At 33.3% G+C, this 11,581-nt stretch overlaps 2 protein-coding genes across 3 annotated transcripts; both read left to right on the top strand.

Moving 5' to 3' along the window:
• Positions 1 to 705: 705 nt before the first annotated feature.
• On the top strand, positions 706 to 8,427 carry cyb561a3a (cytochrome b561 family, member A3a). 2 transcript variants are annotated; one of them, XM_073949559.1, is made up of 7 exons: positions 706 to 1,021; positions 1,238 to 1,334; positions 1,549 to 1,745; positions 3,343 to 3,551; positions 5,408 to 5,562; positions 7,837 to 8,005; positions 8,120 to 8,427. In XM_073949559.1, exons 3-7 carry the CDS (start codon positions 1,559 to 1,561, stop codon positions 8,141 to 8,143), a joined length of 744 nt encoding a protein of 247 aa, XP_073805660.1. In that variant the 5' UTR covers positions 706 to 1,021; positions 1,238 to 1,334; positions 1,549 to 1,558; the 3' UTR covers positions 8,144 to 8,427.
• Positions 8,428 to 9,083: 656 nt separating this feature from the next.
• Positions 9,084 to 9,452, top strand: zgc:153409. Its single transcript, NM_001076590.1, is given in 1 exon segment — positions 9,084 to 9,452. A coding segment is annotated over 1 exon segment (312 nt). The 5' UTR covers positions 9,084 to 9,121; the 3' UTR covers positions 9,434 to 9,452.
• The last annotated feature ends 2,129 nt before the right edge of the window (positions 9,453 to 11,581 follow it).

Below are 11,581 nucleotides of genomic sequence, written 5' to 3' on the forward strand. Positions count from 1 at the left end.
TTATTATTATTATTATATAAGAGAATCTTGTAAACTTCTTAGTCAATTTTGAAATAAACTATATGTAAAGTTTAGTGTTAATTTAAAATGATTTGTTCATATAATTAAGGATTACATTGTATCAATTTATTAAAGAGATCAAATGCCAATAGTTTACTTTAAGATTATAATATTCAGTTATTAAATTGTAAGTCAACTTATTCATTTGACTGCTTGAATAAGTTGTTGCAATGTAAAATAAAGTTAAGTACAAAAAACTATTCTTAATTTAATGATTTTAACTAATAAATCAAATAATGTAAAATAATTTATGTTTTTTTTACTTAATTTGTCACTTACGAAACTGGATTTCTGCTTGCTTGCCACAAGAGGTCGTCTGTGTTGTGTGTATTCTGTTTATGGCTGAAGAATGTGGTTGAAACAGTTTGCATTGTGCGGATAAAACGTGGGCTGTTTTCTACATTTTGACAGTGTGCAACATATTTTATTTTAGGCAACTCAATTTAGGAGATTTGTCTTACTTAGCTCTTGTAAGGGTTTTGAGAATTCGTTTGTTGAAAATGAAATGATAATTGCTCTCCTAGTCCATGCCAGTTTTGAACAGATCTTATGAAAATGGAAAACGTTAATATTTGACTGTTTTGGCAATTAATTAGAAAATAAATCAAACAATTTATTGAAGTCGTTTGCGATTAGATCGTGTTTACTACACTTCCCATGGAACCTTGCGGTCAAACCGGAAAATGTCTTCACACCAGCTGCATTCTACCAAAACATCGTAATCCTCGTCTTTAAAGTTTGTATACTGTACTTGTCTCTTGCAAACCATCGAATAAAGTCATATTGTCATAAATTAACAGTGAGCGAGATTAATTTATAAGGCAATGCTGAAAATAGTTTCCTCAAATAACCTTGTCTGCTTTCGAGTGTCCTCAATTTGTCGACCACCATTTCACGACACAAAGTACACAACAATGTAAAACTACCAATGAATTATCACGTAAGGAAATTAATGCGAAAGGTATTTAGCAGAATAGTTTAATAATAATGTCATTAACTTCGTCCCATTGTATCATGTAAGCAGATTAAACAGTTCTCCATTTGTAAAGTTCCCTTTTTGTACAGTATTTGCCAAATCTAGTGACATAATTTCCATATCGCCCACATCAGCGCTCGTTATCTCTGTTTGCTCTTCCTCGTTCTTTCTGATGTTTTCTGCAATGTGGTTTGTTCGCAGACGAAATCGAAAATCATAATGGGGAATTATGGAAAGAGGAACTGAGCTCAAGAAAAACGCTGTCACGAGTTTATTTGATATTTTGGAGACACCAAAGGTACTGTACATTGACACATGTGCTCTTCTAAAACACCCAGCTTGGTTGAAAAGTGCTCTTTCTTATTTGTTTGCATTTGAGAGTATGTAAGTTGAAATATTAAAGAAACACCAATCAATGTAGTTGTTTTTGTCTTAAATACTTGTTTCAGGTTAAGTGAATTTCTCAAGCTACTTAATTTAATGATGTTCACTTGTGTTCTCTGTCTCTACAGCTCTTACAGGATGAGAGGAATTGTTGGATTTTACATAACCTATCTTCTGTGTCTGATTTTGGGGATCGCCTGTGTGGTTTTAGTTGTTCACTGGAATTTCATGTATCGAGATGGATTTGCATGGGACGGCTCATCCAAGAACTTCAACTGGCACCCAGTGCTCATGGTCACTGGCATGCTGGTTCTTTATGGGAATGGTATGTGTGAGTGAATATTTAGCTTCGTGCTAAATAATACCACTGTAGCTTTGATATTCTGACATGGAGAAGTTTAATTTGTATGTGATAAGTGTTTTTTATTGTTACTTCTAATTTTGGTTTATCACATTAGGACTGCACGATATTGGAAAAATCTGACATTGCGATATTTCTTTATCCTGTGATGTATATTGCGATATTAATAGAATTTCACCAGCTGAGTTGAATAGGTATCTGGGAAGAATTGATTTAGAATTAGGTTGATTGGGATGATTAAGGGAGTGCATAAAATATATTAAACAATCTTCTACCACAGATAAATTCAATAAAGAAAAAGATACCAATTAATTAAACAGCGTTTTATTTAGGGATGCTCCGATCAGGATTTTTGCAGTCAATACCGAGTACCGATTGTAATGCTTCAAGCTTTATAATACCTAAAGCTCATTTTCCCTCTAAGTATGATACTCATTTGGAGACCCCTTAAACACGTCACGTTTAGTGTGGACAGGTCATGGCCAGAAGCAGCTTTGCAGAAAATAATGTAACCCAAATATAAAAATTGGTAAGAAAAATTACAAACAATGCAATTTGGAAACACTGCAAATCATTAAAGAAGAATTCAACATGTCTCAATCAAGAAAAAGTTTGGAGTGCCTATTTGATGCATTAAAAAGTTAAAATGCACGCCTATAAATCAATAACTTTTTTTACTAAAAGGCAATAGGCCTATAAACTACTGTTAATTGAAATAAGTATATTACAAGAATTGATATTAACTATTAGTGAAATTTATATTTTAAGTTTCATTTATTTAAAAATTCCATCTGTATATATTTTAGCTGTTGTGACGTGAGTGCATCATTTGCTCATGCCACCACGTATCATTAACCTCCTCATGTGTTGTGGCTGCTGTAGGCTATGTATAATATAGGAGAGCACACCTGAGTCTTCCTCTGCTTGTAAACTCATAAATGAACACCCGAGATCGGCCATGGGTGCATTTCCGAAAACCATTGTTAGCCAACTTAGATCACAGGTTTCACCATTAAAAACATAGTTTGTTGATTAAGCATCACCCAAATCCATTTTTGAACAAACATTTGCAAACTGCGTTGCAAACTTGTACGCATGCAACTACATCTCTCGACCTGTAGTTAGAAGCATCGTCCCTGGTTGCACTTATCCCCCCTATGCCCTATTCATCTCGAACATTATAACATTTAAACTCGGAAAAGTGACTTTTAAAAAAAAAATTAATAAATGAACAAAATCACACATAAAAACAGTAATAATAATAATAATATAATTATTATTATTATAGTAGATTTTTTCTTTTGCTAATAAATATAAAATTTCATTTCTTAATAAATAGCCTCATTCTTTTTGTGATTTATGTATGAGATTAGAATACATGTTAGCTTTTAGTAAGTTATTTTATGTGTTAGAATAGAATATGGCATATTCTTAATAACATTTGTTATTAAGAAATGAAACATCACATGATATGATTACTTATGTTAAAAAATATTTTAGGTTTGTCAATTGATTAAATTTACTGACAGTTGTGATCAATATCCTTTTCTTTTGTATGCAGCGGCCGTAGTGTACCGTATTCCTCTGACGTGGGGTCACAATAAGCTCCCCTGGAAGCTGCTACATGCTGGGCTTCTGCTCCTTTCTTTAATTTTTTCTGTCATCGGACTTTGTGCTGTGTTTAACTTTCACAATGTACACCACACAGCCAACCTTTATTCTCTTCATAGCTGGGTGGGGATTTGCACCGCTGCACTTTTCACTGCACAGGTGTGTATCGTGTGTAAAAACAAATGTCTGTTTCTATTGTAGTTGGTGGTGGAAAGAGTAGTGAAAAATCATACTCATTTAAAAGGACCATTTACTTGCACAGAAATGTAGTGCAATCAGAGCTTAAGTATCTGTTGTAAATATTACTTAAAGTATGAGTAAAGTATAGCCCTTTTAAAAGTACTCAAGAGTAGTGAGTATTACGCTGAGGAAAGTTGATGCATTTATGTGTAATTTGTGCATGTGTAAACGTAACATTCTGTAGTGTATTTAGTGATTGCTTAAGGCCATTTCGGTCATCATACAGTAAACATCTGCCATCTTCTCATCACTGACATTCAGTCTAAACAGTCTCTGGGTCAATGCATGTAAAGTATCTTCTTGGACACTTTTAAAACAGTTTGCTGCATGTCTTAAGCTAGTAATTTCTGGTGTGATTAAATTTCTTTGTGCGAGTTGATTGGACAAAAATCATAGGACTAATTTTAATTCCCATAGATAGGAAAAAATAAAGTAGTGACTACAGGTTGAATGAAAGTAGTGGAGTAAAAGTACTGATACAGCAATAAAAATGTACTCAAGGGAGAGTAAAAGTACACATCTTTAAAACCACCTAATACAATTCAATTCCAGAGAAAAAGACTGCTTAATTACACTAATTTGAGTATTTGTAAATTGTTACTATACACCACTGGTGGTACATCTTCATCTGTTACTGTAATTAAGTAGTGAAAATGCTGAAAATGTCTTATTTTATCATTCTGTTATATTATATCATTTCTTATATTACAAAAAATTGTGTTTGTATTGTGTTGTTCCGTTTGATTAGAAATTTGATTAAACTCAAAACACAAATGAAAATATTTTAATCAAATCAGAATTATTAAACCCTCTTTTTCATTTTTCTTTCTTTTTCAAATATTTCCCAAATGATGTTTAACAGAGCAAAGAAATGTTCACAGTACGTCTGATGATATTTTTTTCCGGAAAAAATCTTATTTGTGTTTTTTTTTTTTTTTTTTTTACTAGAATAAAAGCAGTTTTTATATAAAAAAAATAAATAAATAAACATTTTAGGGGAAAAATTATTAGCCCCTTTAAGCTATATATATTTTTTTCTGGTAGTCTACTCAACAAACCATCATTATACAATAACTATACAATAACATCATTATACAATCCATTTCTAACTTTTATGTTTAGAAATGTGTTGAGGAAATCTTCCCTCTGTAAATAGAAACGGGAAAAAATAAACAGGGGGTCTAATAATTCAGGGGGGCTAATAACTGACTTCATTTGTAAATAAGATTGTGAAATAAGCGACTTAAACCTAGACTTAAGAAGAGACTTGATTTCTTTTATATTATTTAATTTTCTGATTTTATTTACATATAAAGATTAATCAGTCAACAGTATTTACAGCATTTTAATTTATTGATGGATGCTCCATTATGCCTGATTTACAAGAAACAATGATGTTTATTGTTGCCATTGCAGCATATTTGAGCTTCCGCAATGAGGTTTTCGATTGTTTCAAGCAGGTGTAGTTGACTTCTGTTTTTTGTCAGCTGATCAGTTTAAATATGAGAAAAAAAAGTTTTAAGTTTGGATTTCTTTACTTAAATTTAGTAGCACCAGAATCTCATTCAGTGAAGGGACAAAAATCTCTTAAGAATTTTAGTTTTGAGGTAAACTAAACCTTTGTATAATGGAATGTTCTTTAAAAATGTCAATCTTTTATGAGTTTAGTTACAGACAATGTAATCTGAGAAGCTGGTGGAAATGAAATTAACATGATAAAATGTAAGTTTTTTAATGAGTAAAAAGTTACTTTTCTCTGACTTTTTTCTCTACAGTGGGTCATGGGATTTACCTCATTTCTCTTACCTTGCACCCCAATGGCCGTGCGTGCTTTTGTAAAGCCAACTCATGTTTGGATGGGAGCAATGATCTTGGTACTGAGCATTGTGTCCTGCATCTCAGGGATCAACGAAAAGCTCTTTTTTGTACTGTAAGTGATTGCATATTACATAACTTATATTACCTCTTCCAGGTAAACATACAGGGTTTCTACGGGGTCTTAAAAAGTCTTAAATCTCAAAATCCAAATGTTAGGGCTTAAAAAGTTTTAAATATACTTATAAATATTGTGTTGTGGGTCTTAAATCTTGTTTAAACGGGTCTTAAGTTTCCTTTGTTCATGTATTGCTACCCAATCTAGCAAAACCCATACAATATATTGGTGTTATAGTTATATAATAATATATAATAGCTGTTGGTTATTTTTTTATAATTTCAATTTCTGTATTAAAAATCTATTGCTATATTTGCACATGGCTATATGAAATTGTGGATAGACCCACTGTAGTGGTGTGATGACGCATGCACACAACTCATCTGCAAGCTCAGTGATAGTCCGTTTTTAAAAGACACGGGATGGTTATCAGGATGTTTGTGCAGCATGGCTCCTTTCAGATCAAATTAATTGTTAATTTTTATTTTAAAACAATATGACTTATTGAAATGTGCGTAACGAACAACTGTATTAATGCCTCCCTCATTTGAAATGATTCGTGGTCCAACATCGGGAAGTGGAAGTATTATGGTTTTAACAATATTAAAACTGTCATTAGAAAAGTGTTTAGTAAAGCAACCTATTGCTTTTATGTAATGTCAAAATAAAGGTTGTTTCATTTAAAAAATGCTAACATAAATAAATATATAGCCTATAACCGGCCTTTATATGAGAAATATGTTGTCTTAATTAGGAAAATATGTCTTAACAAAATCCTGTTATAACAAGAAAATACCTTTTATAACGTTAAGTGGAAAAAAGAATATAGCCTATAGTAGGTTAGTATAGATATATACACTAGATATCGCATAGGGGCCCTGAGCATGCGTCAATAGCGCCGCCACATTGGTACAGTGCTCCCAGGACAAATGTCATTCAACCGCACTAGTCAAGACAGTGTTACTACGTGAAGATGCGGGACTTTAGCACTGTCTACGGGTGTAGTAACGAGCAAACAAAGAAAACAAAGCACAAAGGCAGAACATTTCATAGGTAAAATTAAGTTTTTTTCTGTTTTTGTATGTTCTAAACTTTTGTGCTAATCGGGTAACGTTATTGATGATGACAGTCACTTACTGCATTCACCATACGGCAAAGCAGCTCCAACTCGCACTAAACACTTGGCTTATGCTAGTTTTGTTAAATAAAATCAGCAAACAATGCAAAAGAAATATGACAACGAGATGCTGCGCTGCCAGAAACTTGTGTTATTGTCGGCTAGTGAAAAAGTCGTCGAATCGAATCGCTCCCTCCGTCAGTATGAGAAGTGAAAGCAGGAGAGGAGGTGTGTTTCAGGACACGGATTAGATTAAATTTAACAGGGAGGGTGAATAGTACATTTCTGTCCACACAAACACAAGCTTTTTGTCAGGAATGCCAGTGCGATCACTGATCCATCAATGTAGAAAAGTGATGTAAAATTATAATTTTCATAATTAGAAAAAAAAATTACATACTAACATCCAGGAAAACTCCTGATCATAGATATGTGTGTATATGCGTATATCTCTGGCTTTGGATGGCCACAGTCCTCCACTGTACCTTGGTCCCGCATTCATTTCAAAGGAGCGCTACCCTGTAACAAGATGGCAGCGCTATTGACGCATTCGTCCAATAGACAACAATAGGCCAGGCGACATCTAATGTATATATCTATGGTAGGTTAGCAGGTCAGCATTGTGTCATCGAGTTGGCCTATCGAAATATTAAAAAAAACAAGAAACAAGTCTTTGGTTTTTGTTTTCTAGGGATTTTATTTTTTGTAACTCAAAATAAAAAAATTTAAATCAAATCATTTTTTAATTTTGTTTTTCGGTTTTTCACCATGAAAAAGAAAAACGAGCTGTTTTTTGATTTTCGTTTTCAAATTCAAAAACCAAAATCAATAAACTCATTGAGTTTCAATGTTCGTTTTTAATTTTAAAACGAAAATCAAAAAAACTGCTTGTTTTTTTCGTTTTTCAATATCCATTTCTAAAATGAAAATTCAATGATTAAAAAAGATACACTGAGCTTTTCTAATATTAAACAGATCTTAGTAAACCTTTACTATTGTTGTTTGAGTGGGTAGATTTGATCATGCTGTTATCTGTTGGCTATGTTTTAAAACTTGAAATGTGAGATAAAAAGGCTGAATAAAGAACATGGACTAATAAATGCAGAGCTTACAGTACCACGACAAACGCATTGTTCTATTGGTTCTTCCCTCAGAAAGGAAACCACCAATGGGACAAAGCCTTATTCTGCCTTGCCACCAGAGGCAGTTGCTGCTAATTCTTTGGGAGTCATCATTGTAGCATTTGGATTGGTTGTTTTAAAAATCTTATCCAATCAGATGTGGCAACGTCCTGAGCCTGGCGATGATGAGGGAGTTTACAGGGTGAGATTTTTTTTTTGTTTTTTTTTTCTCTCTCAATTTGATCGGTTAATAACTATTTGGACCAATGTTTTTCTGACAGAGTTGAATTTGTATATGTTTTGCTCTCATTTTCAGCCACTTGCTTATGATGGAAGCTGATGTCTCAGAGATGAATGTCTGAAAGCAGTATGTTTAATTGCATTCTGGATTCCAAAGAAATCAAAGTTACAAAATATTATCTTTATGTTTCTTGTTACTCAGAGCTGGAAAGACTTTTTTTTTTGCTTAAGATTTGAGTGTGCTCTGTTGCTCTTGCTTTTGGAAATAGTGTAACGCATAAGGCAAAATATCAAATATTGTCATTGCTGAATATAAGTGCTTTTGCTTATTTATTACTTGTGAAGATCTCTGTGTATAATAAATGATTAAAACATTTTCTAAAACACCAGTTTGCCTCTGAGGAGAAATCAGATCAGACTATTGCCTCTTTGTTTGTAAACCGGTTTAAACTGGTTAGGAAGGACATTCAAGCCAGGGGGGAGGGGGCGAGCGTCATCATCAGCAAATAACCAATAGGAACATAGGCGAAATCACACCAATCAAAACACTGCGCGGAGGTCTGCAAAATTTGCATATTTCGTTGCAAAATAGCATGCTACTTGAGGTTTTTTACACGATGTAATGCAATGCAGTCTACAGAATGAAACGAAGTACTTAAATAAACAGAAGTATTTTGAAACGTTGTCGAGCACAATGAGGGGTATCTTTCTCCAAAAGTACCAATGGGAATTGAAGTATCTTAAAACGTCAAGTGGGAAACAATTTTTAGAAGCAGGTTTATATTCACTACTTAAATATGAACAACAACTCAAAATTAAGTATACCGTAAAACATTTTATTGAATATTTCCTTCATTTCTATGATCCTCCCGCAATCAAATAAAGCAGAGCAAGAAACTGAAGCACAATGGCGTACCCTATGAATAGTTTGTTGTTCTGCGCTGTTTCCATCAACTCCGCCTACAAGGCATCGTGGTGTGCATGGTCTCAACTAGGTCCGCTTTAAATGTATACTTGCCTGTGTTCTCCAGTGTGCGCCCATGTTGACTTCGCGGATCGAGATTAAGAGTAAGTAATCATGTCTGGACGAGGCAAAGGCGGCAAAGGGCTCGGAAAAGGTGGCGCTAAACGCCATCGTAAAGTTCTTAGAGACAACATCCAAGGCATTACAAAGCCGGCTATTCGCCGTCTAGCGCGTCGTGGCGGTGTAAAGCGTATTTCTGGTCTGATCTATGAAGAGACTCGAGGTGTGCTGAAAGTGTTCCTGGAAAACGTCATTCGCGACGCTGTGACCTACACTGAGCACGCTAAGCGCAAGACTGTGACCGCTATGGACGTAGTATACGCTCTGAAGCGCCAAGGCCGTACATTGTATGGTTTCGGCGGTTAAACTCCACTGGACCCAGTTTTAAAAAAGAAAAAGGCTCTTTTCAGAGCCGCCCAAACCTTCAACCGAAAGAGCAATTTTATCTGTTTTACGTTTATACAGTTTCATTCTTTCTCTTTTTTATTTTATTTATTTAATTTTTGCTAAACAAAATGGCAAACTTTGTTTACTAGATGAGTTGGCTGCTTGTGTTAGCAAATAATGAGCAAAATTATAAAATGTAATTATAAAACAATAAATTACTTGGTTTATTGGGGTAATCTGCTAAAATGTCAGAAAAGAATTAATAAACATTTAATAGTTTCTTAATAGGTTAATTTATTAATACATGTACATGCAGAATTATACAGCATTATTGTGAATAGTTGCTTCAAGCCAGGCATCCACGAATAATTTCTTCTAAATTGCTGTAAAAAAGTTGCACCATAACAAAAATTTAAATACACGAATTTAAGTAATTCAAATAGTGCCATTACTGAAACACTCAGCACCAAATGTTCCATTATTATATTGCGTAATATGTCATACACTACAATATTAACAGTACTGCTCATAAATCTTGTCTAATTAAGAAATTAAGTTTAAGATGCTTATTAGCCATTGCATAAAGGAATAGTTCCCCCAAAATGTAAAGTCCTCTACTTTATCTCCCTCAAGTGGTTCCAAACCTTTATGAAGTTTCTTTCTTTCTGTTCAGCACAAAATAACTTATGAATAAAATTACAAACTTCAACCACTGACATCCATAGAAAAAAACTACTAAGGCCAATGGTTACAGGTGTCCAACATTTTTCAAACTTATTTCAACTAAAGAAAGAAACTCAGGTTTATGACAAAAGGAAGGGTTGAGTAAATGATGACAACTTTCAGTTTTGGGTATGGACCAAAAGCAAAGTGATTGTTTATTCACAAACAAATAACTAAAAACAACACAATACATTTTATGAGCACACACCAAACTTATTTAGTGTCATTCTGTAAGCACATAATAAAGCTGAAATCCCGTAAAAGAGCTTAATCAAACCTCAACATGGTATATGACTGTAATACTGCTGAAATAACTTAAGTATCATGTGTTTCATTATTTGGTTTTGAGTGAGTGAAAATGAATTGTGATTCAGTAAAAGTGTTATACAATTGTTATTACCAGACTTTAACCTGATTATGTATTCACATTCTACTTAATGGGCTAATATTTGTTTACAAATGTTTGTTTTAAAATGACCATAATCTGATTTTTTTACACACAACATGATTGCAAGTTATTTTAAATGATGAATAATTGTAATTCTTTTGTACTCTTGTAAAACATTTTTTTTCTAATGATCTGCATTAAGATTTAGTTCTGAATAGCCTATTTGCAATAAGCAATGAACAAGTGGCATTTATATAATAATGTAAAATATAAGCAATGATAAAATTAAAAGGCTATAACTATAAGCATTTGGTTGTAAAAATATGTTCATGTGTCATCTTAAATTGAGGCCATTTGTTCAAATTTGGGAACTAATAAAAAAGAATAAAAAAACTAATATATTTTATTCCTAAATTAGTCTGAAAATGTTGCATAAAATAAATAATCTAGTTTGCATCAGCCTATTCATCATTTGTTTGTATACAGAAACCAGCTACAATTTGTAGATGAGGTTTATTTCTAATGAGTTACATCCATGAGTCCACACTTAAACTCCATTAGGCCAATCTGATCAAATGTTGCATAATGTTAAAATATTGAATAAGTAGCTCACAGAATTCTTTCAAAACAAAAGAAGAGACGATTCTGTCACGTACTTTATCAATCAAACTTGACAGACAAAAAAATTATGGTTTTGTTGTTTATCAACATCACAGTGCATAAAGTGAAGCAATGGCTCCCTGCAGACAATGAAGGAACGCTCTGAAATACTCGATGTTTTAAGCATATTGGCATGAATAAAAAGGAAACCAAGTGATGTTTTAACATCAGCCGAGTGTAACTGAAAGGATGGAATCGTGTTTACAAGTAGTTATTGCAAAAAAACACATAAACAAGCCGATAAAATGTCACCCTCACGAGAGCTTCCTCCTGATGTCGATCTTCTCCAACGAGGAGCATATTTTCACTTCTGACATCACATAGTCCTGTTTTATCGCCAATCGTTAATGTTTTAA

Source organism: Danio rerio, chromosome 5, assembly GCF_049306965.1.
Source record: "Danio rerio strain Tuebingen ecotype United States chromosome 5, GRCz12tu, whole genome shotgun sequence".
NCBI classification, from domain to species: domain Eukaryota; kingdom Metazoa; phylum Chordata; class Actinopteri; order Cypriniformes; family Danionidae; genus Danio; species Danio rerio.